The sequence below is a fragment of the Barbatula barbatula genome (genome assembly GCF_947034865.1).
Source record: "Barbatula barbatula genome assembly, chromosome: 10".
Taxonomy (NCBI): Eukaryota; Metazoa; Chordata; class Actinopteri; order Cypriniformes; family Nemacheilidae; genus Barbatula; species Barbatula barbatula.
This window is the reverse complement of record NC_136773.1, coordinates 16864188-16889748: the sequence shown is the minus strand read 5'-3', so window position 1 is coordinate 16889748 and position 25561 is coordinate 16864188. Positions and strand designations below refer to the sequence as shown.

General features: G+C 39.7%; 1 protein-coding gene across 1 annotated transcript in view; it reads right to left on the bottom strand.

The window, feature by feature from the left end:
- Positions 1-86: 86 nt before the first annotated feature.
- igf1ra (insulin-like growth factor 1a receptor) overlaps positions 87-25561 on the bottom strand; it is a 76374-nt gene continuing 50899 nt past the window's right edge. The window contains exons 5-21 of the mRNA XM_079465230.1: positions 25001-25145; positions 23711-23919; positions 23081-23207; positions 22637-22872; positions 22386-22553; positions 21594-21801; positions 16135-16412; positions 15778-15920; positions 15531-15696; positions 15333-15435; positions 15175-15245; positions 14321-14550; positions 13860-13967; positions 13535-13697; positions 12949-13078; positions 9885-10019; positions 87-5038 (exon numbers count right to left, since the gene is read on the bottom strand). Coding sequence (XP_079321356.1) covers positions 4549-5038; positions 9885-10019; positions 12949-13078; positions 13535-13697; positions 13860-13967; positions 14321-14550; positions 15175-15245; positions 15333-15435; positions 15531-15696; positions 15778-15920; positions 16135-16412; positions 21594-21801; positions 22386-22553; positions 22637-22872; positions 23081-23207; positions 23711-23919; positions 25001-25145 — 3110 coding nt within the window. The 3' untranslated portion in view covers positions 87-4548. The remainder of the gene's footprint in view (positions 5039-9884; positions 10020-12948; positions 13079-13534; positions 13698-13859; positions 13968-14320; positions 14551-15174; positions 15246-15332; positions 15436-15530; positions 15697-15777; positions 15921-16134; positions 16413-21593; positions 21802-22385; positions 22554-22636; positions 22873-23080; positions 23208-23710; positions 23920-25000; positions 25146-25561) is intronic.

The following is a 25561-nucleotide window of genomic DNA, read 5'->3' as shown; positions in this document are numbered from 1 at the left end:
GGAACTTTCTGCACAAAACATTATTACATGATGCATATTTTACAGTGGAAATTAAATGAGTGACTCTCTAGACAAGCTTTCAGACTCATTCATTTTTTTAATTCAAAATTTAGGAAAAAAGAAAATACATGAAAACTTTTTCAGATATACATTGAGCCAATGGCATGTAAAAAGTCTACCATCTGGAGGTGAGGAGAAAACTGAAATAAAAACCGGAGGCCTTAAGATACACAACTTAAAAGAAGACAAGAGTACCAGCCAAGCCGTTTCACCACCAGTTTCTTCCAACGCAATGACACAGAGATTTAGTTTTTCCTTTTTTTGTGAAAGGAAAATAAAAAGGTGTTATTAAACTCTTTTCAGTACAGTAGATCAAGGCCCCTTTTGAAATTTGTCAGAATGCCAAGCAAAAACAACAGTGCCTGGGAAATGATGTCGGTGAAACCTCAAGCTCATTATTGCGATTAGAATGCATCCATGCATCTTTTCTAAACCTGAGGTTTTGTAGGTTTATGAAGAAATATAATAATAGTTCTTATGATAGTATAGAAGAAGCTCTTTCAGTCATTCTGCCATTAGGTTTGCCGAAACCGGCATTGCAATATAAGCTATTTCTACTGTAAAATTGTCGTTCTAAAAATTCTAGTCCTGTTCTTTCTCTGTGTCATGACTACCCGTAATCTACTGGACATATAGTGTCCTATGTGTCTGTGTATTTCTGTTGTATATTTTAAACCTACTTGTAACTAAGAAACCTTGGCAGCATTCAATTAAAACCGACATTCACTTTGCAACAGGCCAACGCTTTTGTCCATATTAAGTACAGAAAGAAAAAAGAAACAGAAATAAATAGTGATATCTATTATTTTCCCATTATTAACACATCAAAATCTTAATCACTACATCTATATGTGATACAGTCCCACCCATATACATACGCAACAATACAAGCACAAGGGCTTTTATAGAATGGTTATTGTAGATTGTTTTGTACCACACAGAATCGTATTACTTCTAGCCCCACAGCATCCCAAGCAGGTCTTTCTTGTAAGTGCCCTCATTTACAACCCCTGGAGTTCTTCCAACAAAAAAATCCAAAATTTCTTAAGTGCTATGAAACAGAACGGCCAGGGGTTGTAAGTTTGTGGGCTTCCGATCAGCATTTGCCATACAACTCTGAGTCTGAATTCTTATCCACTTTGCTTTTTTATTGTCTGACCCATCAATTTGGAGAGAAAAAGCGTTTAGCTTAGATCCACCACATACCCAATGCTATTGGCGAGACTATATGTAGTCTTCATAAAGCAGCATGTTGTCAGCAGCAGTAGAAAAGAGAGACAAAAGGACAGCCCTTTCTCTCTCCACAGAATGTCGATGAATGTAGTGACGACAATTGGCCCATCATATATGGTTCTCTTTAGACATGTGGCATGGATGTTAACAAATCACTTGGAATGTTTTCCAGGTAGGGTTTACGTACAGGGAAAATATCCAATGGTTTGTTAGGAGAAAGTTTGATAAAATCGACAATATAGATTTAGATCTCTAGAAGCTTTGGCCAGTCGCATGGTATTACAGCAGACTGCAGAAAAAGGCAATGATGATTGGATAAGAAAGAATGTGGCAATATAGTGGTGTTTACCAGCTGTATTAAATCAGTGTACAAGTCATCCCCAATTTTGCGCTAAGCCTTCACTTGACAGTCTTGGAAAATGGAGACCCACATTGAGCAAAAGCATGGTGTCTGAAAAGGATATATGGAGAAACCGGAGCTATCAGTGCCATGATCTTAGCTTAAGCTTAAAATCAGTTTCTACAGTAAAAGAGTGTGGAAGTGCATGACTAGACGTCTGGCCAAATATCTGCATTTAATTTAGTATTTCATGTGTTTTCTTGTAAACCAAAGCAAACAAAATCAGCCAATCTAACTACAATGAGAATGATATCTTTGTCCAGTTTTGCAGTTTCGCATGTTGAGACCACGGCACTCAAAGAAATAAAATATAACGCTAAATAATATTTGTTTGCTTGTTATCTACAACCAATCCGCTACAACATTACAGCTCTAAAATAAAGGTCATGAATCGTATCAACTTGTTTTGTTCTGCATCCCTATCTTCAAATTTAAAGAGTACAACATTCACAGAGATCAAATACAATTGGGGCCAAACTCTCATATCAAGCTGCACATCAGGATCATTTTTGCTAGTGACAGAAAGTGACAGAATTATTATTATTTTATAATACTTAAGATATGCTCTTTGAAACTTTTATGGATAGTTGGCGATTCTATAGACATGTTAACTTACACCACGACCTTCTCTCTCGATTCTTGGGAGCGTGTGCTCTGTGGTGCTTAAAGAGACACGACAGAGGATGATGAGGTGCCGAGAAAAGAAGCGAGATGTATCAAAGCATTTCATACACTTGTATGTTTAAAATAAAAGAGAATGAGGTAGATAGATGCCGGAGGAAATGAAAAAGAAAGTCCCCCAGTCATGACATCATGGAAAATGCATCTAAAATTCAAACTTTATACTAAATAATCAGGGCATCTGTACAGTGACTTTAACTGGTAACACAAAAACAGGAAAATAAATACCCCATCGGAGGGGAAAATAACCTTCAAAGACAGAAAAAGACACCCCGGGAAATGATCCCAAACGGACATGGAGAAATCCTTCACAACAACACATTTTAAAGTCAGCTAGCCAAGGAAACCTAATTTTTTCTTTAGCTTATCTTGAAGTTTTCGGAACTTTATTTGGTAACAGATGTCATCAGGAAGGTTAGTGCTCATTGCATGTTTATAGATTGATGTGTCCAGAAGTGTTTGTTGGTGTACTGAAGACAATTTAAGACAACCCAATAAGCCCTGTTCATTGCAATTTTGCTGCAAAAGTAGCAATAAATGAATAGTAAATAAAGCCTAAGCACATATATACTGTTTAGTTTACAGAGGGACATGTAGCTTTGTGCCTGGGTGGAAAAAGCTCTGAAGAGAACGTTCAGAGAACAAAACTTAACATCAACCTGAGATTGAGCCGCACCTTGTGAACAGGTGCAATGTTAGACAACTATTCCACGGGTGCGTTCACATGCAGAACTGAAGAGTTTGCCGTAACTAATAATAATCATAATGGATAAATGTACAAAAGGCAACGAACATGTGACAATGCAGACAAACTTCCGAGGAGAAGTAAATAAAACTTTGACAGGCTATTTCTCTTTTTTTCGTTTTTTCGTTTTTTGCAAGAAGAGTACAAAGCATAAGAAAATGGACTGTTGTGGAGATATCATAAAATATTAAACCTGAAGGATATATATATATATATATATATATATATATGTATATGTATATGTATATGTATATGTATATATATATATATATATACACACACATATATATATATATATATATATATATGTCGAACACCCACGAAAGAAAAAACAAAATAGCAGCTTCTTTCTGTACAGACAAAGAGGTGAACATCATAACTGTAAAAAAGTTATCAAAAGTGACTCAAACCATTGATTCATGTGTAAATGATCTCGCGGTCGAACATACAACTGTAAGACCCTTCTCAGAATCATCTGAATTGTACAGAGACTAATGACTAGTCTAAAAAAATACCTGCTGCGTACAATGCCTCACTTCGCCTTTATCCGGTCAGCTTCATAAATCAATCCCTTATATCTCGGATCCGCCTCTCTTCACCTTTCGCGACTGGAGACGAGGCTCAGCTCGGAGATGGTGTGTGCAGCAGAAACGGCCATGCAATCAGAGCCGTATAAAAAAGGGAAAAGAATGAACAAACTCAAGCTGATTGTAAGAGATGAGGCACAAAAATCCCCCATCAAAAACAGCGTGAGAGTTTAGTCCCATGAAAAGGCTGTGGATGGGGAACTGGTTTATGCGATCATAAATATCTTGTTTTTTTTAAGATTTGGCAAAAAATTTGGCAGTTTCACAAAAGCCCACCGGACTTCCTATCAAACACCCTAAGCAGGAGGGCACTGTGACCAACCAGACGGTTCTTGCCTACAAAAACAAACAATCTCAGCTCAGACGGTCTTTGCTCCAATTTGATGGAGAAATGCGAGGACAAACACGCAAGCGTGAGCTTAAGAAATGTACTGCGCTGAGAAGGGGAATGTGTATCTTTTCTGTATAAAAACACACAAACATCCTCAGTGTTTTAGGCTTGCTGGCTAATATGCTTGTCTCTTGTTTCACAATTAACTGGCAGGTTTTCTTCCTTTCGAAGATATTAAAACAGGTTCTTTTCACACAAGTGAAAGCCAGGGCTCTCCAGTGTGGATGATTTGTTCTCAAATCTTAAATATTGCAAGAGCATTTGTAGGCTTGTTGCATCACATCCTCCGTCATTTGAAATCATTTATTAAAAAAATGATCTGACTTCCATGAAGGACACGGCTCTGGGTTTTGACTCCTCATAAACGAAAGGAAACACAAAGACAAAGGGGCGACGTGTGGGTACCCTGTATGAGGAGCAGAGGGAGATGGAAGCCGAAGGAAGGTAAGGATCAGCAGGCTGATGACTGAGGCAGTGGGAGCGCTCGCTCATTCTTTCGTCCCCCGTTCATGTGTGCATAGGGTTGTTGAGTCTCATCAAACGCAGGTCCCAATAGGACCACCGGCCCGTTTGCTGCTACCTTTCCTGAGTGCTTCTCTAAGGCCAGGCCGGGAGAGGCTGAAGAAGAGGGGGGTGAGGTGGAGGGGGTCGGGGAAGACCCCATTGGTGTACCAGGCACCGGTTGTGGACTTTGGGTCTGAGCCCCCGTGCTCCCCTGAGAGGAGGGGGCCAGCGTGGAAGCAGGATCCAATAGTACTTTCTCCATGTTCTCCAACTCCATGTCCAGTTCCTCGGTGTCCGGCGGCTTGTTCTCCTCGCTGTAGAAGAAGCTAACCTCCCGGAAAGGCGGCTCCAGCTCCTCTTTTATGCTGTTGATGATCTCCAGAAAAGACGGACGCATCTTTGGGTTGTACTGCCAGCACATTCGCATCAGTTCGAACCTGAAGAGCAGAAGCACAGACACAGAATGAAATTAGTGGCCTGGGGGTTAGAGTGTTGAGCTTGTGATCAGAAGGTTGCAGGTTCAAATCTCAGTTCCAGCAGGTCATGACTGAAGTGTTCTTGAGCAAGGCACCTTACCCCTGATTGCTCTGCAGTAATGTGTCACTGTAAAAAACTACTTGTAAGTCGCTTTGGATAAAAGCGTCCGCCAAATGAATAAATGTAAATGTAAATATAATGCCTATACGGTTTTGAATGTTTTGAAAGTTTTCACCCATCAACAGGTGGCAGTGTTCACTAGGGCACTGAAGCGCTGTGGCACGGGAACATTCTGTTGTCATACACACAAAGTCTAGCATTGCTCTTCTGTTAAATATGAAGTCACAAAACCAAGCAAAAACTAAAAATCATAATGGATTGTGTGGTGCTAGCTCACTCCATCTTGGTAAAACACACAAGCAAGCTAAAAAAAACTAAACCCTACCCACTATAAGCCCTTGCCGGCGGTCATGCTCAAACAGCTCAGGCATTGTTGCTAAGCTAACAATGTAATACTTTAATGACCATAAAAATACATAGCACACACAATTTATTTGGTATTGAAATATGTGACCCTGTCTGTGGTATTCAGGCTAAAAGGCTCAAAGTTTAAATTCTATCATTCATTTCAATGATAATGATAATGATGGTATTACTCAATCAATATTAAAGATATCAAGGTTACAAATAACCCAAATGTTTTTTAAACCAAGATTTTATGTTGAAAACAGTGAATAACAAACAACTTTAGTTAGGTTTTGACAGGCAGTGCAAATATTAGCATATTGTGTTTCCCATTAACATCAGGGCATTTCCTGTGAGGAATACAAGGTTTTGCCTTGATATTTGTTCAGAATGAGGTGGTAAGGTAGCATAAGGGGCAATTCACATTTCGCATCTTAAACTGCGCGTAAAAAACGAGAGCAACCTGAAAAGTGCACTTTTTAATACTATTAATTGGTTAGATATGTCCTAAACCCAGTAACAAACATAAAGGGTGACATAAATGGCTTTTAAAGACACTCTTAACTCCATGGGCGTTAGTCAACATGTGTCAGGACCTACTCACCTTCGTAATCATACCTTCGTAGTCATACTTTAGATTTAATATTGTCTTACGGTATAAACGTGGGCGACGTAAAAATCCTTCAGCAGAGCGAAGACATTTCGGATCATTAACTGGTATCATGCTTGCTTCACTACCCAATGGTGGCAAATCAAACTCCAAGTTACAAATATTGTAGAACAATAACTTCGACTACAAAAGGTGCGTTTCTTGATAATTTGCCTGAATTGTCTCAAATCTCTAGCATGAGTAATAACGTTGAAGATCTTGACTTTACCATTGAAAATATTAATGCCACCCTCTCGGAAACGCTAGACATAGTTGCTCCTCTGCGCTTAAAGAAGATTAAAAATGACAGACCGAAAACTAAATTAGAGGTATTTCGTACTGCCTGGAAGGATAGTATTAAAAATACAGGAAAGCCCTTAAAACGTCTAGATCTGCCTACCTTTCATCACTAATAGAAGAAAACCAGCATAACCCTAGGTTTTTATTTGATACAGTGGCTAATTATTAACTCATTATTAACTCATCTCTGACATTAGGACATATGCCTAAAGCATATAAGGTGGCTGTTATAAGGCCCCTGTCAAAAAACCCCATCTGGACCCTGGAGAACTAGTTAACTACAGACCTATTTCAAATCTACCTTTCTTATCTAAAGTTCTGGAAAAAGTAGTCTCAACTCAAATATGCTCCTTCCTCCAAAGGAATGAGATTAATGAAGATTTCCAGTCTGGATTTAGAGCACATCACAGTACAGAGACTGCTCTGATCAGAGTTACAAATGATCTGCTTATGGCGTCCGACCGAGGTTGTATCTCCTTATTGGTGCTGCTAGATCTTAGTGCTGCATTCGACACCATTGACCACAGCATGCTCCTACATAGACCCGAAAATGATGTCGGTATTAAGGAAATAGCTTTGAAATGGCTTAGATCTTATTTATGCAACCGTTTTCAATATGTAGCAATAAACAATCAGGTATCACGCAAATCGCAAGTCCAGTACGGTGTACCACAGGGCTCAGTCTTAGGGCCTATGCTCTTCGCATTATACATGCTACCTCTAGGAGATATAATAAAGCGACACGGAGTAAGCTTTCACTGTTATGCTGATGATACGCAACTCTATATTTCCTCGAAGCCTCATGAAACACAGCAATTCCATCGAATAGTGGAATGCATAGTCGATATAAAAAAGTGGATGAGTAGCAAATTTTTTATTACTTAACTCGGACAAAACTGAAGTGTTACTTATCGGACCGAAAACCGCCCTACGTAACAACCAAGAATACTGCTTAACTATTTATGGATCTTCCATAAAACCCTCATCTTCAGCTAAGAATCTTGGCTTTATATTCGATAGTACTCTTTCATTTGAGAACCAGGTCGCCAACACCTGTAAAATTGTGTTTTTCCATCTAAAAAATATATCTAAACTACGTCATATGCTGTCACCATCAGATGCAGAGAAGCTTATACATGCCTTTATGACATCAAGACTAGATTACTGTAATGCACTATTAGGTGGTTGCCCTGCAGGCCTATTACAAAAACTCCAACTGGTCCAAAATGCGGTAGCTCGAGTTCTTACGCGTACAAAAAAGTATGAGCATATTAGCCCGGTTCTGTCAACCTTGCATTGGTTACCTATAAAGCATTGCATAAACTTTAAAATCTTGCTTATTACCTATAAAGCCTTGCATGGTTTAGCTCCTCAATACTTGAGAGAACTTCTAACGTATTATAGTCCATCACGTGCACTACGCTCTCAGGTGTCAGGTCAGTTGGTAATACCTAGAATTTCAAAATCAAGTGCAGGCGGCAGATCCTTTTCCTATCTAGCGCCTAAACTTTGGAACAGTCTTCCCTGCACTGTCCGGGAGGCAGACACACTCTATCAGTTTAAATCCAGACTAAAGACGCATCTTTTTAATCTTGCATACACTACACTATCATAATATATATATTTCAAAGATCTAGGCTGCACTAGTTAGATGAACCGGAACCAGGAACACTTCCAATAACAACTGATGCATTTGTTGCATCAAAGAGTGCAGAACAGTACTCTACTCTCACCCAGTCTTGTCTCATTGTTCCAAAGGTTACTAGAGCGGGCAGGATGCAGTCCAAGGTTACCGGAGCGGGCAGGGCGCAATCCATTCCCAGACCTAACAAATGCTGGACGAAGGACGTGGCGACTCTACAAAACTTCAGTCGCTATTAGATTATTAATGATAATTTTAAATTAACTTTTTTTATTTTGCCTTGTTGTGCAAGCACTGTCGAGCCTGTGCAGAGGCAGCAGTTTTTGCCACAGGGGAACTGGAATCCCCTGGTCAGGCCTGGTTTCCCAGAGGTTTTTTTTCTCCTCCAATGGAGTTTTGGGTTCCTCGCCACCGTTTGCATACTGTTTTGCACTGTTTGCCTGGCTGAGGGGGCTGCTAGAATTTGATAGTCTTATTTAATTAACACTGCATATAGGATTTAATTGTGTGTCTGATATTTGACCTGTGTTTTGACTTCCATAACCTTTTATGTTTTACTTATAGTCAATGTTTTCTTGTACAGCTACTTTGTAACAATGAAAATTGTAAAAAGCGCTATATAAATAAAGCTGACTTGACAGAAATGATGGAGATATGAGTTTTCAGAAGGACAGCACTGATATGAGGCTTTTAAATGCTGTAGGTTTTAGAACAGAGCTATTAGCTATCAAGGTGGAGATGTGGGAAACCGAAAACATAGTCAAAATACAATTAAATATAATTTAGTAATTAAATACAATTTAATCATTAAATATAATTTAGTCATTTTTTACACAAAGCAACCAATGCATCCGTGACAAGACTACAGACTCAACACAAGCAACAGAAGAATCATGATTGATACGTTTTAGGACAGAAACTCTTGGAAGTGATCTCAACGTGAAATGTTATGAAACCTCTCTTTGTTTGAAACCATCACCCCCCTATTTATGGATCCTTGGCCTTGCGCTTAGGCCAAGTATTGCTTGAATTGTCATATCATCATATGAATGTGACAGACAGCCTAACATCATGACGTTCAGCCCAATATCATGATGAGATACAGATGACAACGTTTGAAAGTCTTTATCAGCTATGTAGCGCAGTGAAGCATATGTTTCTCCCTTTGCAACTCTCATGCAATCAGGACACCCCGTGGTAGCTGCCATGGAAACGGGGGGTTTGTGTTTCCATAACAGTCGAGACAAGAAAGAGAGACAGATCTCAGAGGGACGGATCTTAACTGACATCAGCCCAGAAAAGGAAAACGTCACGGAACATCGGACAGATGACGCAGACGGATGCACTCAGATGAAGATGAGAAGATATTGTGGTGCGAGACTCTCTTCATAAAAGTAGAGCAGCACGGGTCGCGCTTACCGAATCGGCCTTCTATGGAGTTCACTTTACCCCCAAGGAGGAACCTCCCTGACAACATGATGTCACCTGTCTACTTTTAACCCGTGACGCAAATGTCACCAGTCAGGCTTTCTCGCTTGGCCTGATGTGAGCAGAAGCATCTGGTGACATACTATTGACATTTTAGCGTGATACTGCATCCTTATATAGAAGAGTCAGTGAGAGGACAAAGAGTTAACATTTTTACAGAGAGTGCCAAATGTCTGGCTTCAGATGCGAATGTTCAGAAAGTAGTTGGTGTGGCCTATTTTTTACGTTAAGACGACATAGTCGAGAAGGTCAAGATACTCACAGCATATCGGGGCAATTGTCCGGTTTGTCGAGAAGTCCTCCTTCCATGACGAAGCGCAGGACCTGCTCATTGGACATGCCCTGGTAGGGCTGCTCAGCCAAAGTGGCGATCTCCCATAAAACCACTCCGAATGACCTGAACAAAGAGGAACTGGTTAAAAGAATAACTCACAAAGGCAGTCATTGCATCCAAATGCAAATCTTGCTAAATGTCACAAAACCCATTTCTCCAATTTCACCAGCAACCATGCACACGCAGTAACTCAATCCAGTCGTATGAGGACAGAGAGGAAAGGAATGAGGCCATTTAAGGTCAAGAGAAAAGAGAAGGGAGGAAACATTGAAGCAATCGTGGTTCTGCAGGGCCGAAATCAACCGGTCAGTAGGTTGTCTGCATGACTAGTTGTCTTATTGTTCGCTGTGCTGTACTATCTAGGTGGTTCTTGGTTCACCAGGGTTCTGGGTCATTCACATAAGAGTCATTTTGTGTTGAATAACAGCTAGACAGGGCGTGACAGCCTGTAACAGGAATGCTTTTTTTTAATTGCACTAGTTTTTTATCTTGACACAGCATCTTAAAACGCAATGCTCGAGAGGGGATGCATTAGCTGTGTCTTAAAGGGACGGTACACCCAAATATTCTGTCATCATTAACTCACCCTCAAGTTGTTCCAAATCTGTATACATTTCTGTGTTCTGATGTAACCAAACAGTTCTTGGCTGTCACTGATAGGAAAAATGTCTTTTTTCCGCTGAACACATAAGAAGATATTTTGAAGAATGTAGGAAAGCAAACAGGTCTTTTGACTACCATTGTACATTTTCCTACTATGGTAGTCAATGGTGGCCAAAAACTTTATTCTACCAAATATCTTTCTTTGTGTTCATTAGAATAAAGAACTTCATACAGATTTGGAACAACTGGAGGGTAAGTAAATGATGACAGAATTTTTTGTGAAAAGGTCGCTTTAAAAGCAGATCATTTAAAGCAATACTCTACAGCAAGAATTAATTTATGAACTGCAGTTAATGCATTAGGTATCATTAACTCTTTCCGAACAGCGTTTTAGAATTGTTATTTATTTATTAAAAACATCAATGGCCTCTAGAATACTTTCTTCTATAAGAACATCCAATATATCAAATGCCTACAGTATGACAACAAAAACAAGGAAAGCTGGGAACACATGGTAATGGTGGGAAACCTCAATGTTATTGACGGCCAATTCTGTCAATGGCGGGAACACTGCTTGATTTTGGAGAAAAGCTGTTGATATTTGAAATCAATACCTAAATAAACACATCCCTACCCAAAAGAAACACTCCTGCCTTCATTACTCTGCCCTCCAGAACTAATGCTCATATACGACCTCATTGCTGATTGGCTACAAGAGTGTTGTGGTGTTGGTGTGTTTGTTTTTTTCTACTATTGACAAAGCTAAGATTAGGTGTAAACACAATATTTATTTCCAAGACAGAACAGTCTTGTAGCAAATATTCACAAAAATATTTGTTTAGGTGTTGATTTCAATTTTAAACAGCTTTTCTCAGAAATCACTAACTCTAGCAATGATCAACTTATTTACAGTAAAGATTTAGGTTAATGTCAATATATAAATATAAAGTTGTTCATTATTGAGGTGTGTGTATACTTAAAATAAACTCTTTTTGTAGAAATTATATTTACCAAGATTATTAACTAACAGTAATATATTGTATACAGTATGTATATTCCCCTGATTATTCAAATGCTTTTTTACTTTATCCGAAACAACAAAATGCTTATTTGAAAACCATTTTAAAAGCCAAAACAATACGCAAAACCCCAACATAATGCGCTGACCTGAACTTTTTCCTTTACTGTGGTGTTTTTGTAAGCCCTGTGTTCCTCATTAATGAAAATGAGTCCATATATTATCCGGCGGCCGGTGAGAAACGCAGCAGCGTAGCAGAAACTCAACAAACCCCAAATAAAAACCACACAAAGAGCACACTGTTGCCAGTCATTATTCATTAGCTCTCCGAGGACAAATTTTCTACATTGGCCGGGGATCTAACGCAAAACTCAACACCCTTTAAAAACAGGACTATTACAACAGTGACTTGCATCTAATTGGCTGCAACATCTGCGTGTTGAAAGACAAAACCGCATTAGGAGCAGCCTGTTTTTTGGGTAAGGAAACAAATAAAGACACCTAACGGCAAGGTTTATGAGAGTACGAGACGGGAGGCTCTTTTCATCTAAGGGACTTTAAAAGCAGCAGATACGAAAAGAGGGACGGAGAGGCGGACCGCGCTGGCACGCCGACCCCATCATTACCAAACATCTGGAGGAGGCTGGAAGAACACGGAGTGACAGAGCTGTGGGACGCTGGAGATTGGGAAACAGTGCTCTTTCTCTGTTATACAGAGCCACCGCTGCTGGGACTAAAGCCGTGGTGCAAAGGCTTTAGATCTGAGACAGAGAGGCAATGTGTTTGGACACGTTTCGACTGGCTGGAGCTGTAAGAATGTCTGGATGTGATGCAGATTCTCCCTTGACACAGAGGATCAGTGGAAAAAGTCATTAGACTTTTAAAACCAGGCTTTAAATGGTCAATCGAATAATAAAATAAAATAAAGACGTTTTTTGGGGAATGAGGACCTGTTGAGAAGGAAAGCATATCAAAGTTAAGAGAGGCAGCATTGTTTGGGTCTACTGGTCTCTGATGAGACTGATGGAGAAATACTGCCATAATATATTGTATACAGTATGTATATTCCCCTGATTATTCAAATACTTTTTTACTTCATGCGAAACAACAAAATGCTTATTTGAAAACCATTTTAAAAGTCAAAACAAAACATGGTTTTGCTGTCTCCTCGTAAACCAAATTGTTTCTAAAACACCCTAAATGGCGATATAAAAGAAATGCCATACGTTTTCTGGGATGGTTAGGTTTAGGGCTAGGGAATATAATATACTGTTTGTACACTAAAAAAATCATTATGTCTATGGAGACCACATATGCAAGTGTGTGTGTGTGTGTTTGTGTGTAGAGTCTGCAAGGACAAACAGCTCATACCAGACATCAGAATTTGTGGTGAAGACGCCATCTTTCAAAGACTCCGGGGACATCCAGCGAACTGGCAGCAGACCTTTTCCGCCTTTACGATAGTAATCGGTCTCGTAGATGTCTCGTGTCATGCCAAAGTCTAAACAAAGGAAGAAAACACAGATGACATGAGAAGTGTTTCAGGGCTGTGAATGGTCAGTCACTCCTTATTCTTCACTCACACATTTTCGAATGTATATTGCAAACAAAACTGAGCCATTTCTAATCTAGTGATGATCTCGTTGAGTGACTTCATGCACCACATGTGAGTAAGGGCCACATAAGTATTGTTTTACAATCTTAACACATTTTCTGTCCTGTATCATTAATGGATTTTCACATAATTCTATATCAAAACATACTGTGACATGTCTGTCAGGTGGATCTTTTAGTCTAAATACAGTAGGTGGTTCTTGGTCAGTTAAGGGTCTTAGCTACCCCCTGTTCAATCCTTGTTTCAAAGGGATGTATAAATCATTGGCATACACTATTGCTTTTCTATAATTACTGACCAGTAGGGCTGTGATTTTCGCATCAAACTAACTCTAAAGATTACCTCCAATTTTAACCGTGAAGTCTTCAGCAACCATGCAGTTTCTGGCAGCCAGGTCTCGATGGACAAACTTGTTGGCATTGAGGTATGCCATCCCGTCTGCTATCTCCCCAGCCATCTGAATCATCTTCTTCAGAGGAGGAAGAGCTTGACTACTGGATCCCTGCTGCATGGCAAGATAAGCACACAAATGCTGCATTCAACACATTTGCTATTGTTTTTGTCTATCTTAAGCTCACCAAAATGAAGTTGATGCTGATAATAAACTAGAAGCATCAAGTTTTGAGCTGGTGTTGTGTGCAGGAAAAATGATGTGATGCTTTAATACCTCTTTGGAACGGAGAGATCGCAAGTAGCTCTTCAGGTCGCCCCGGGTCATCAGCTCCATTATAACTAGAGTGGGCTGGCCTTGTGAAACCACGCCCAGCAGCCGCACCTTAACCAATCAGGACACAAAGAAGAATCAATAACATCTCTCTAAAAAGAACATAGATCTCTCTGGACAGATTTCTATTTGAAATTTTACTTGGCAAAGGTAAAGGACAGAATAATATTTTTGGTTCTTTACAGAATGGACCTTTAATTCCATCCAAGCCACCTAGAAGCACCATATGGAACATTTTGAATATCAAATAAGCTGATGCATGAAATATTTATCTTAGTGTTTCTAAGTGGTTTTAGTGTTTCCAAATGGCTTTTAAATGAGTTAAGATATTTTCAGACTGATCCGATTCACCCTTTAACCAGCTTAACCAATCTACGAAGTTGTGATTCTGCCTTCTTTCTTACCACGTGGTGACAGTTGAATTCCTTCATGACGGAGGCTTCATTTAAGAACTCGATGCGTTCACGCATACTTGCTGATTCATTTACGGTCTTAATGGCCACTTTGGTCTCAGGTTCATCTTTCACGACGCCCTTCGCGATGCCCTCATACACCATACCAAAGGAGCCCTGGCCCAGCTCACGACACATGGTGATTTTATCCCGAGCAACTTCCCATTCATCTGGTACATACACTGAGGTTGCAGAGATGAAGCAGGATTAACACATTTGTTAAAATCGAATGTTGCAAATGAGCCATGAGTCATCATACGGTTTGGCGAAACTCTTGACTTAATATCTGAAATTAATAAGGAAAATAATTCCTAAGAAAACAAATTATCAAAGTAAAAATGATTATCAGAAGCGGCAAATCATGAAGGTAGAACATAATGAGTATTTTTTTCGTTAACTCGTATAAATATATTAACATCATTAGGCCTATAATAAAGTAATTTTCAACACAGAATTGCAATAAATGTTAAGACATGATTTTTTTTATGAGATAATATCTTTAATTGAGTTTGGGTTCTTACACCAATGGCTACTTAATTTCTTTTCTTGTTTCAACCATAAACCTCATTCAATTTCTTACTAAAAAATAAATGCCGATGGGGCATCATTACAAACTTAATTGAAGATATCTTAAGTCTTCATAGTCTTAATATTTAATCTAGTTTTAATAGAAAAGTTTGCTTAATAAGTAACTGTATCACGCTTTACGGATGTTCAGATATGTTTCCTGAAAAACAAGACAATAATAATACAAATACTCAAGTAACACCTATACTAAGTTTTTAAGCAGGTAACACAATACTCACTTTCAAAAGGACTGAAGTATTCAGGATTTACAGAAGCATATAGGACACCATTTCCTAACCTGTCACTATTCCTGCAGGTCAAAAGAAAAGATGAATTAGAAAACGATAGTTTTAGATGACCACATAGTAAATGCTTGAATAAGAAAACCCAACATTACCTCTTTTTGGTCACAAAGACGACAACAGCGATCCCCGCAAAAAGCAACACCAGGACTATAATAGGGATGATAATGGCCAGATAGAAGGCGTTATCATAATTTCCTATGAGACAGAAGCACAACATGCCAAAATTAAGTAACAGACAAATATTCTTCCCCAAACATAAATCCAGAAATAATTCTCCTTGTTTTCCTTACTTTTCGGGGGTGACACATAAAAGAACACCGGTTCAGTCCATGACCCGTTTCCAGCCAGAGAAGTGGCCCTAACCCTTACTGAATAATTTCCAGAGGCCAGATTGCTCAACTGAGCTCCTTGCTGTACCCGATACTGCTGGCGTGATCCACACTCGTGCTTCTCAGGCTGTTACACACACACAACCGATGGCCTTGACTGCTGTTTTAACCATTTCATAATGGAATTTGAGTTATTTGTAACACTGACCTCGCTTCCTAGACGGTATTTGATTTCGTACATTAGGATCAGTCCGTTGGGATGATGCGGTTCTGGCCAACGGAGCAGCACGGTTCCCTCTGCCTTTTCATCTCTCTCTTGACTCACGCTGCCGGGAATATCATCAGCTTTGTCTGGTGAAATACAGAACTGCTCAAGGCCAGCGCTCTCTTACAATAATCGAATAAGATTTCAACTTCTATTTTATTTTAGTGGATACTAACACGAACATGACAACATGATACTAATAAAAAACGTGCTTTAGGCATAGTGAAGAATTACAGGAATAATAACTGAAATAACTGGTGTTTCGCCGACACGTTTGAACGCAAATCTGGTTTGGCTAACCTGCAGGTTTGGTTCTAGAGAAGACAAAAGCGGCTGCGCTGCAACGGTGGACCTCGTAGTTACATGCGTGGATGTCGATGCGGTACACGGTGAAGGGCTGCAAGTTCGATATCTCCATGAACTCAGTGTGGACCGTGTCCTCTGAGAAAGGGTACTCTCTCTCCTGCAGCTCTGGGTCAGTGATATTGCTTTCCAGTCCTGTGATGTTTCTGCTCGCACCCCGCACCAGTGTACCATTGGCCACTCCGAACAGGTCTCGACGTTTTCGGTCCGGAGGTCTAAGGGACATGAAAATAAGAGATATAAGGGACAAACGGAAGAGAGGTAAGAGGAAAAAGAAGGGGAAGGAAAACTATTGACAGTGAAAGAGAAGAGAAAGAGGACAGTCAGGGGTTTTAAAAGCATACAAGCCAATTACTGTGCACGACTGCTCGACACACGACTTTCTTAAACACCATTTCACAGAAAAGAGACAGGGAGGCTACTTAAAATACTCTACAACCTACAGAGATTGTTTCTTGTCTGCTAAATCTTATCCATCATTTATCATCCTGAGCGATGGGATCTTTTAAATTCTTATGACTGCGATGTATCCAGCTGGGTTGAGATTGTTCCCTTGTGGAAATTAGCAGTTTTAAAAAGAAATGAGAGCTGACATCCACGAGCTGTTAACTCTTTCGCTTCGGCCCTGACTCTTTGTTATTTTTTTAAGCATCGTACTGTACGTAGACATTCCTATGTGTGTATTCGCAAATCATCTGCACTGTGTATTACAAAATGTGTACTTGCAAAGAAAGCAACAAAGACACATTGAACATCTGCAGATGAGAGAATGAAATGGAAAGGCATATTTGAAACAAATATCGAACATTCATAACAATGATATGACCGACTCTGCCTCCGATGGTGGAGACAGCGCATGAGATGATAAGCAAACTAAGGGTCAAACCTGCTGCCACTATACACATGCAACCACAAGAGCTTACCACACGCCAGCGGACCACATACGAGCAGGGCCGGGCCGGGCCACAGCCTTACCTAGAGCCAGTTTTAGGAGACGTGTAACGATTTGCTCGCTCGGAATCCAGTGGCGCCCCCAGAAAATTTTAATAGGGGTGGCCACTAGGAGGCTACAGCAAAATCTTGGGGTGGCACCAAAAACAAACAAAAAATTCAGTGTAATGTGCGTTATACTTGTTTACGTCTGTTTCTGGTTAATGTCACAATATGAATTTAAAGCTGCAAACCGTAACCTTTTTTGGTAAAACATTTTCCAAAATCAATTTGTCGCGTGTGAAGATGCAGCCAGTGGCAGATCGTTTGTAGCCTCTTCTTACAGCAGCTGGAATGTAACTAATACAGTAGACTACTGTATGGCATACATACCCGTTAATGTTTGTCGTCTCTCCAAATAGTGAAGAATAGATGCTCTCCTGAGTCTTGTGATCGAATCAGTCAGTCCTGCTTCTTGCACTTGCAGTGACTGAGCAGTCAAAGACCGACGCAATAGGGGAGGGGGAGGGGCAGTGAAACCGCTACTCTGGTGGTGCCAATCAAACTTTTTTGTGGCTGCAGGGTGTTGCATTTTATTTCACTTCACAAACTATTGTGAATTTACATTATGTATTCAAATAAATAGTACCCACTGCAAAATCAGACTGGGGTGGCCATGGGGTGGCCATGGGTTTATATAGTGGTGACCGTGGCCACCCCTTGGGGGCGCCCCGTCGAGATCTCTGTAAAGATTCAATAGTCAGACCAAACAAAAGGATCCACCGCAGATGGGAAAGACAGGACAATTTGAGATTGATGTGGGGAAACCACAGCGTGCCAAAACAAATACAAAGAGGAAGACAGCAACAATGTGTCAAACACAAAGACTGGTGGACAATAGTGTACACAGACAATGGTTTTCAGCTCTTGTGCCTTGACTTTAGTGGCAAGATTTGTAATTCTTGTGCATGTTAATACATGCATGAAAATATATAAAGAGTTTGGTTCCAAAATGAGATAACTATGTTTTTCTTATGTTTTTTTACCGTGCATTCCAATTAATATCAATCAAACTTCAGTTGGTTGGTTTTGATTTAAGCCATAATAACTAACACAATTAAACACAACAAAACCATGATAACATAATTAAAAACATGATTTTTGAAAATCCTTAAAAATGGAGATCTCTCTTTTTGGAACTAAAATCTTCATATATAAATGTCTATGACAGCCGTGGAAAAAAATTTGAAACCATTATGAGTCAGAATGTACTATATATTTTTTTACTATTTATTTATAATGTTTGTCTTCTACTGTTAACTGCCAACAATATTTCTCCCAAATTTCCAACAAAAATATTGTTTCTATTTGCATTTATTTGAAAACTGGAGAAACTGATCAAAATAACAGAAAATGTGCTCTGCATTTCTTCATATCTCAAATACTGCAAAGAAAACAAGTTCATGTTCACTTCTAAGCAATACAACAGTAATATTTGTACATGTATTTAGGAAAAAGTTTTAAAGGATTTTTAACGTGATAACCTGGATTTTTATCACAGTTTTCATGTGTCTTGTCATGCTGTCAATCTTTCACATTGCTGTTAGATGATTATGTCACTCCTGACGTTTGATTTGAAATTGGTTGAAATTCAACAGACACTGGACTGGAACGGCCACAATAATTGAAATGCGGCTTAATATCTATTGCCGTCGCCCTGTTCTCTAAAAGTACATTAAATTGACACGTGATCTGATTTGAGAATAAAGAAAATCTGATGACCTAAATTGGGACAGATTTGGATCATATATACAATATATCCTCTTATATGTACAATAAAGGAGTATTTTGCTTTGAGGGGATAACAGAGGGTGTTTTTTCAGGTAGCAACACCAGGCACATGTCTTTCTTTCCCGGGATACGAGTCTTGCATTCAATAGCAACAATTATGAATCATTATAAATGTTTAAAGGTTCTGGTGCATAATTCTATAAGCTCTTCCAGCCTTTTCCTGCCACTTTCACTTTAGCAACATTGAAATGTCAGTAATATGAGAGACTACTTCTGTGTATATGAGTGCCCATGTGTATGGAAACTTTAAACACATTGCTCTAAGGAAAACAGTCAAATCAATAACAACCACATTCCATGTCACTTCAGATGAATAGCTCTCTATGACTTACGAATGGGGATTTTGGAAGGAACTCAACACTATTTTAAACTCACAAAGTATGGATTCAGAAAAGCCTTCAGGCCATTTACTGTAAAAGCTTGAATCACAATGATACTGGAAGCATCATGTGAATACTGTGATCACTGTAAAGGTTATGCAGATCTTAAAGAAAACCAGATGTAGAGTTGAAGAAAGTATAAACAGGTCGGACAATTATATCTGATCTTCAGCTACGTCAAATAACACACAAACTTACACATTATACTGTACAGTCTTTTTATCATTCAGTGTAGTCTTATCCAAAATTGCACTTGTTGTGTCATTTATGCAGAATGATTTCACATCATCCCATTACAGCCAAATGTTTTGTGTTTGTAAGGATGAAGCAGAGAGGGGTTGGCCAGACAAGAGACTATCCTCATCGGACCGGCAGAAGACATCAGTACAACCTCATTGGTTCCAGACCAACATAGCAATGACAACAGAAGCACATCGTGTCCACTTTTCCAAGGCCTGAATGCTTACTTACAAGTGTCCTATTGATATGTAGGCAACACTTTATGCCCCATAGGCAACTGAAACTCAAGTGCAAACTCGAGAATAACGTGGGCCTGAGAAAATCTGATCAGCTGTGTGGGAGTTGAAAAAGAGCACACCACGCACCCACACCTCTTCCACTCCTCTCAAAATGGATCTTGCATTAGAATTCATTAACATTCCAAATAGGTTTGCTGTACATTTCCTGGGAGCCGGACACTCCAAGCAAAACATCGGCAGAGAGAGGAAGAGACCGCTGGATGGAAAAACATATTCATTCCTTGCTCCACCTCCCTCAGGCATTCAGCATCTTCGGATTTTCTCAGACTCGAACGAATTCTGAGGCTTTTTCTTGAAGTCTTGATGGGGTGATGAGATTTGCTCAGTGTGGATGGAGGGCATGTGATAACAAGAGGTTCTAAAAACCTCTCCAAGAACTGATCGATGCAAAGTTGATGAAACTGACTAGATATAACCACACCACTAAACACATCCTGCAGCCTGCATGTGAATTGTTCAACGTCCGGAAATCAAACAAGTTAAATTACGCCACTTAATTCACATTTGATATTAGTCTTCTTAGTTTTAGAAACACATAAAAGCAAAGTCAATACACATATTGTTTGAAAAGTTATGCGTAAAATCGACAGCTATAAACAGCATATAGACAGTTAGAGCTGTCAAAGTTAATGTGTTCACGCACACATTCAATTTTAAATGTTTCAAACTTTCACTTTCCTCTACGTGTAATGTGTTTAGTTGATTTGACATTATAAATGTTTCCTTCAGCAGTTTAACAAACTTGCTGAGCTGATCTTAGAGGAACAGTTCACCCAAAAATGAAATTTCTGTCTGCATTTTCTCGAGTTGTTCCAAATTGTATACATTTCTGTTCTGATGACGGGGAACCGTGGCCAAGAAATGTTTGGTTACAAGCATGAAGTAAATGATGAAAAGATTTTTATTTTTGTGATTTTTTATGTTGTGAAAAATTATTTTGGTTATTTTTATGTTGTGACACAATCACAACCAAACAAAAAATAATATTACATTACATTATATTACTCAAGGCACATGTCCTGATTTAACCCTTCAACGCATGTGTGTCTAAGTTGACGTGAATAGATCCCGTTATTCTCAAGAAGGGCTTCAACGGGAAAACATCCGATGCCACAAGCAAGGTAAACAGATAACACAATGCAGATGTCACTCCCTGTTTCAGTAAATAAAAGCCTAACAAGGAGCGAGCTCTCAGCTCGCGGCTGCTCTCCAACCTCATTAATCCAATCCTTCTGCCACCCGCCTCTGTTCGTGCATCCCAAAATTACAGCCCGCTGAGGCCTTAATACACGACTGCCACCGTCTCCCCAGCAACAACGTAGCCACACCGACCTGGGGTTCTCAGAACTGTACCTTTCCCCTTGTCATCTGATTTCACTCTAGGCTCGGCTGCTGGCACCCACTCTGTCTAAAACCACATGTTCTGATCAGCCCCATGTTGGAATAATTAGGCTGCCGGTCAGAGCCTCCAAAACTCTGGTTTAGATTGAATTAAATAATGCAGCCTTGAGACTATGAGCTCAGCCTCACTTTGATAATCAATCTACAGGAAGACCAATGAAGGGTTTCAGACCACTGGTGTACAACCCCGGCTCCTCGCTACCAAGGGTCGACCCAGCCCTTGTATTATTCTAGAGTTTGTCTTGATCTGATCTAAGAGCTGATTCAGACTGTGCTGTGAGTGCATGTGTCATACCGGGGCGTGAAGATGGAGTTGTGAAGGAAGTTCTCGAAGACTTTGCGGTAGGAACGGTCTTCAGCTTCTGCCTGCAAGTCCTCCTTTGTTTTGGGGCACGGGCAGCACGGGCCCTTCTCAGCGCTGACCGCATCCGATTTGGTTGGCTTTGTGTCTCCCTCCATATCTGACAAAGCCGTGGCTGAGATGCGGATGGGGATCTTTAGTTCTGAAACATGACACAGTGAGATGCATAAGGTAATCGTGTCAAGATCTAAATGTGGGTTTTTTTTGTTTTTTAAAACTGACTGGATTTTATCTCCACGGTTTCACAGACACGGTTTAGCTTAAACCAGGACTATAACTAAGTTATTTATGTCGCTTTAAAATAAAATGCTGTAGAACAATACAATACTGGTGTGCATCTTGAGAAAAATCTAATACTGGTGTGCATCTTGATACAAAACAATGGCACTGATATATTAGAAGAAATTTCTTGGCAAGTTATATTTAGTTAAGACAGGTCACACAGCCTGGGACTAGCCTTAAACTGTGAAACCGAGCCCATGTCTGTTTATTTATGTATTTGATAAGAAGCTGTGTAGTATGTAGGTAGTTAATGCAAAGCTGATGAAAAGCAATGTGCTTTATTCCATCTCTTTAAATTAAAGAAATTGTTATTCTCAAAAACAAACTTCCATAACTTACTCTCATTGAGTCATTTTTAAAGATATCTGATATCCTATTATTTTGGCAAACTATTCCTTTAAAAAAGGGAAAGGGGAAGAGGGTGTGTTGAAAATTCATACCTACCTTTAGAACAATAGTTATGTTGGTAGAGTTCACGATCCTCTGCCTGCTGTTGCCAACGGAGCAGATAGAAGGTTTTGTTTCCGTTGGGAGAAATGGGAGGTGACCATTTCACAACCAGGGATGAAGAGGAGTTGGCATATGCACGGGCATCCAGAGGCATTGATGGTGCTGAGAAATAAACAGAGAGTCCTTTTCAGACTGTACTACGAATTGTTGATCAGTATAATAGCTGACTTAAATGTGAAGTCTACCTGATGCATCGGTGCGGATGTAGACCACCTCACTCTTGGCTCCCAGAATGTGCTTGTCCTCCACAACCAGGATGACAGCTTTCACAAAGACAGCATACTGTGTCCAGGGCTTCAGTGGGGAAAGAAACACCCCCGGGTCTACTGATTTATCCAAAGGGAGGTCAACATCCACCATGTTCCAGCTGTTAGAGCCACATCCGTCTTGTCCATCAAATTCAGTGATGTTTTGGAATGGTCTGTATTAATGCAACAGATACATATATGTCGATATTTATGTATTTTATATTTTGAATGTAAAAATGTATACTATTTTCTATGTGAAAAAATGCATGTTGTATTAGTATCTCTTCAGCTGTATGTAATATCGAATGTCTGTAACAACATCTGTGTCAATAACATGTCAGCATCTCTAATAATAAGTTGTTATGGCTGTCTGATACTTACGCCTCCTTGTAATAGACTATGAAGCTGATGAGATCTCTGTAGTCTGGCGGTCGATATCGCTCCCAAGTGAGCTTTATCCGAGTACTCTGAGTCTGGTTGGACGTGAACTTTAGAATATGGCTCTCACCTAGAAGAGGGGTCGTAAGAGAGATTTTAGTTAAAGCACCCGTAAGAGATCTTCACCTGAAATAGGCTTTAGTCATGCCCTTTCCATCTTTCATGAGCTTCTAGGATTTTAAGTGGTGTTAGAAAAGGCACTTAATTTCTCACATCTTGAGTCAGAGTTCTGTGGAAATATACAGCCACATTGACTTATTTATTATCAGTGTTCTTCAAAGCACATTTCATCTAGGCTGAAATCTGTTGTGGGGGATACTGAACAGCTCAGACACACAGTACATTAAAAAACAACATTAATGATTTCTAATTCATTTATTTTATTGAATGAAATGAATCATTCAATTTGTTTGTTACACAGACTACACTAGACATGATGTATGTTTTTATACCCAATATAAGGACCTATCCTGGTATTATTTTGTGGTGTACAGTGGCACAGTATATGTGGTATATCATACAATTTAATACTGCAAGAATACAAATCTGGCAAAATAATCCATGTTGGCTCACAACTTGCTCGCTCTCCGTTGCTGCGAATGTCAACCTCTTCCATTTTTCCTTTGACACCTGTTTTCTCCCACATTTTCCGGATCTCAGATACGCAAAGTTTAGGATTAAAGCGGAAGAACATTTTCCCATTTTTAATGGTCAGATTGTGTTGGCTCCAGTCCCACAGATACTGCAGGTTTTGGTTGTCCATGGCATAGAATGCATATGACCTTTGGGGAAAACACGCACAAAACAAGATCAGTAAGTAAAAGCACAAAAGACATTCCCAAGAACTATTTCTAATATATCTATTATTTATCATGTAAGAAGACCTTAACCGGGAGTGGAATGAGAAGAATCTGACCTGGTTGTACACATGACGAATGTGATATGTGTGGAAAAAAACAACTGAAGTGTATGCATATCATGTTTCATTAAAACACACACAGAGATCAGGGCTCAGAAGAGAGTAAAGATGGCTTCTACAGCTGCACCCAACTGAGTTCTACTGAAGACCTCAGGAACGTGAAGAATGCCGGAGCTGCTTACAAGCATTCCCCCAGATGAAACTCAACCCTAGCGAGACCGAAACAAGAAGGCCGGAGAAGTTTCCCACACCCACCCCCTGCCATCTTTTCTAAAACTCCTGACATCACACCATGAAAAACATTACACCACAGAATTGAATTATAGTAAATCACTTTCTGTGTATTTGTACAGTGTATGTATGTATGAGTTGAATTGTCCGGTCTGCAGCCTGTCAAGCAACACGATGCAGAGGTTTCTGCACTGTACATTCCAACAGAGATGTCGTTTTATTGCTCTCGTTTCTATGGAAACCCTTGAAGAAACGTTTTACAATAAAGGATTGTGAAGGGCAATGAGTCCTAAAAGAAACATTTATGCTCTTCTGTTTGTCTCAGACATGCAACTGACAATGCGTCTTGACTTGGAACAATGCAACATTTTCCCAGCAACAAGCATTTTTCTGTCTACGCTGAAAATAAAAACGTATGATGCGACAAAACGATTTTGGTAAAGGACCTTGGACTCGAGTCGCCTGTAACATCACAGCGTAACATGTCAGAATGACGTCCACAAGACTATGATGATAAATCAAGCTGTTTACACTATAAATTCATTGTAAAAACTTTGTAAACACATTCCAGATGCAGTCACACACAGACAGACAAAAAACACTGAGACATGTAGCATGAATACTGTACAATATCAATCATTCATCATTAAAAACATCTTGACGATAGTTGAAGTGTGCACTGTTAAGCTGGTGTCAAGTGCTTAAAGTCTTACTGGTCCGTCAGCTCTTCCCCTTCAATGTATTGGAGGCTCTTGAGAAAGGACAGCGAGCCCAGAGTTTGCGAGTGTTTGATCTTGACATATCCAGTAACTTTCTGGATCGACCCCATGAAATTCTCCAGCTCAGATGCAATGTTATCTGGGGAAATAGAGACATGACACTAGAAACACAAACCAAATCCCACAGGACAAACACTGTCTGCAGTAACTCATCACTTCATCACTGTGTGAGTGATACATGGGCGGCAGCAACTGTTCAATATCAGACTGTTCAGAGCTTTAGTGGCTCGTGAGCCTTATTGTGTGATTCAAGAAAAATATGGGATATTCCTTGAATCGTGCCGGATAGGGTGAGTACGATTAGGTCGTCCGCCATTTTGAAATTTGTCATAAATCATGATATATCGCCACCAAATTGGACACGCGTCACCAATTGTGGTCCCAAATGTACACATGAAGTTTCAAGCAAGGGCCACCTAGTGTTCGTGAGATATTTCTCTTTTTATTTTTTTTACCCTTGGACACTGCTGGTGAAGCAAGCCAACTAAGTGGTGC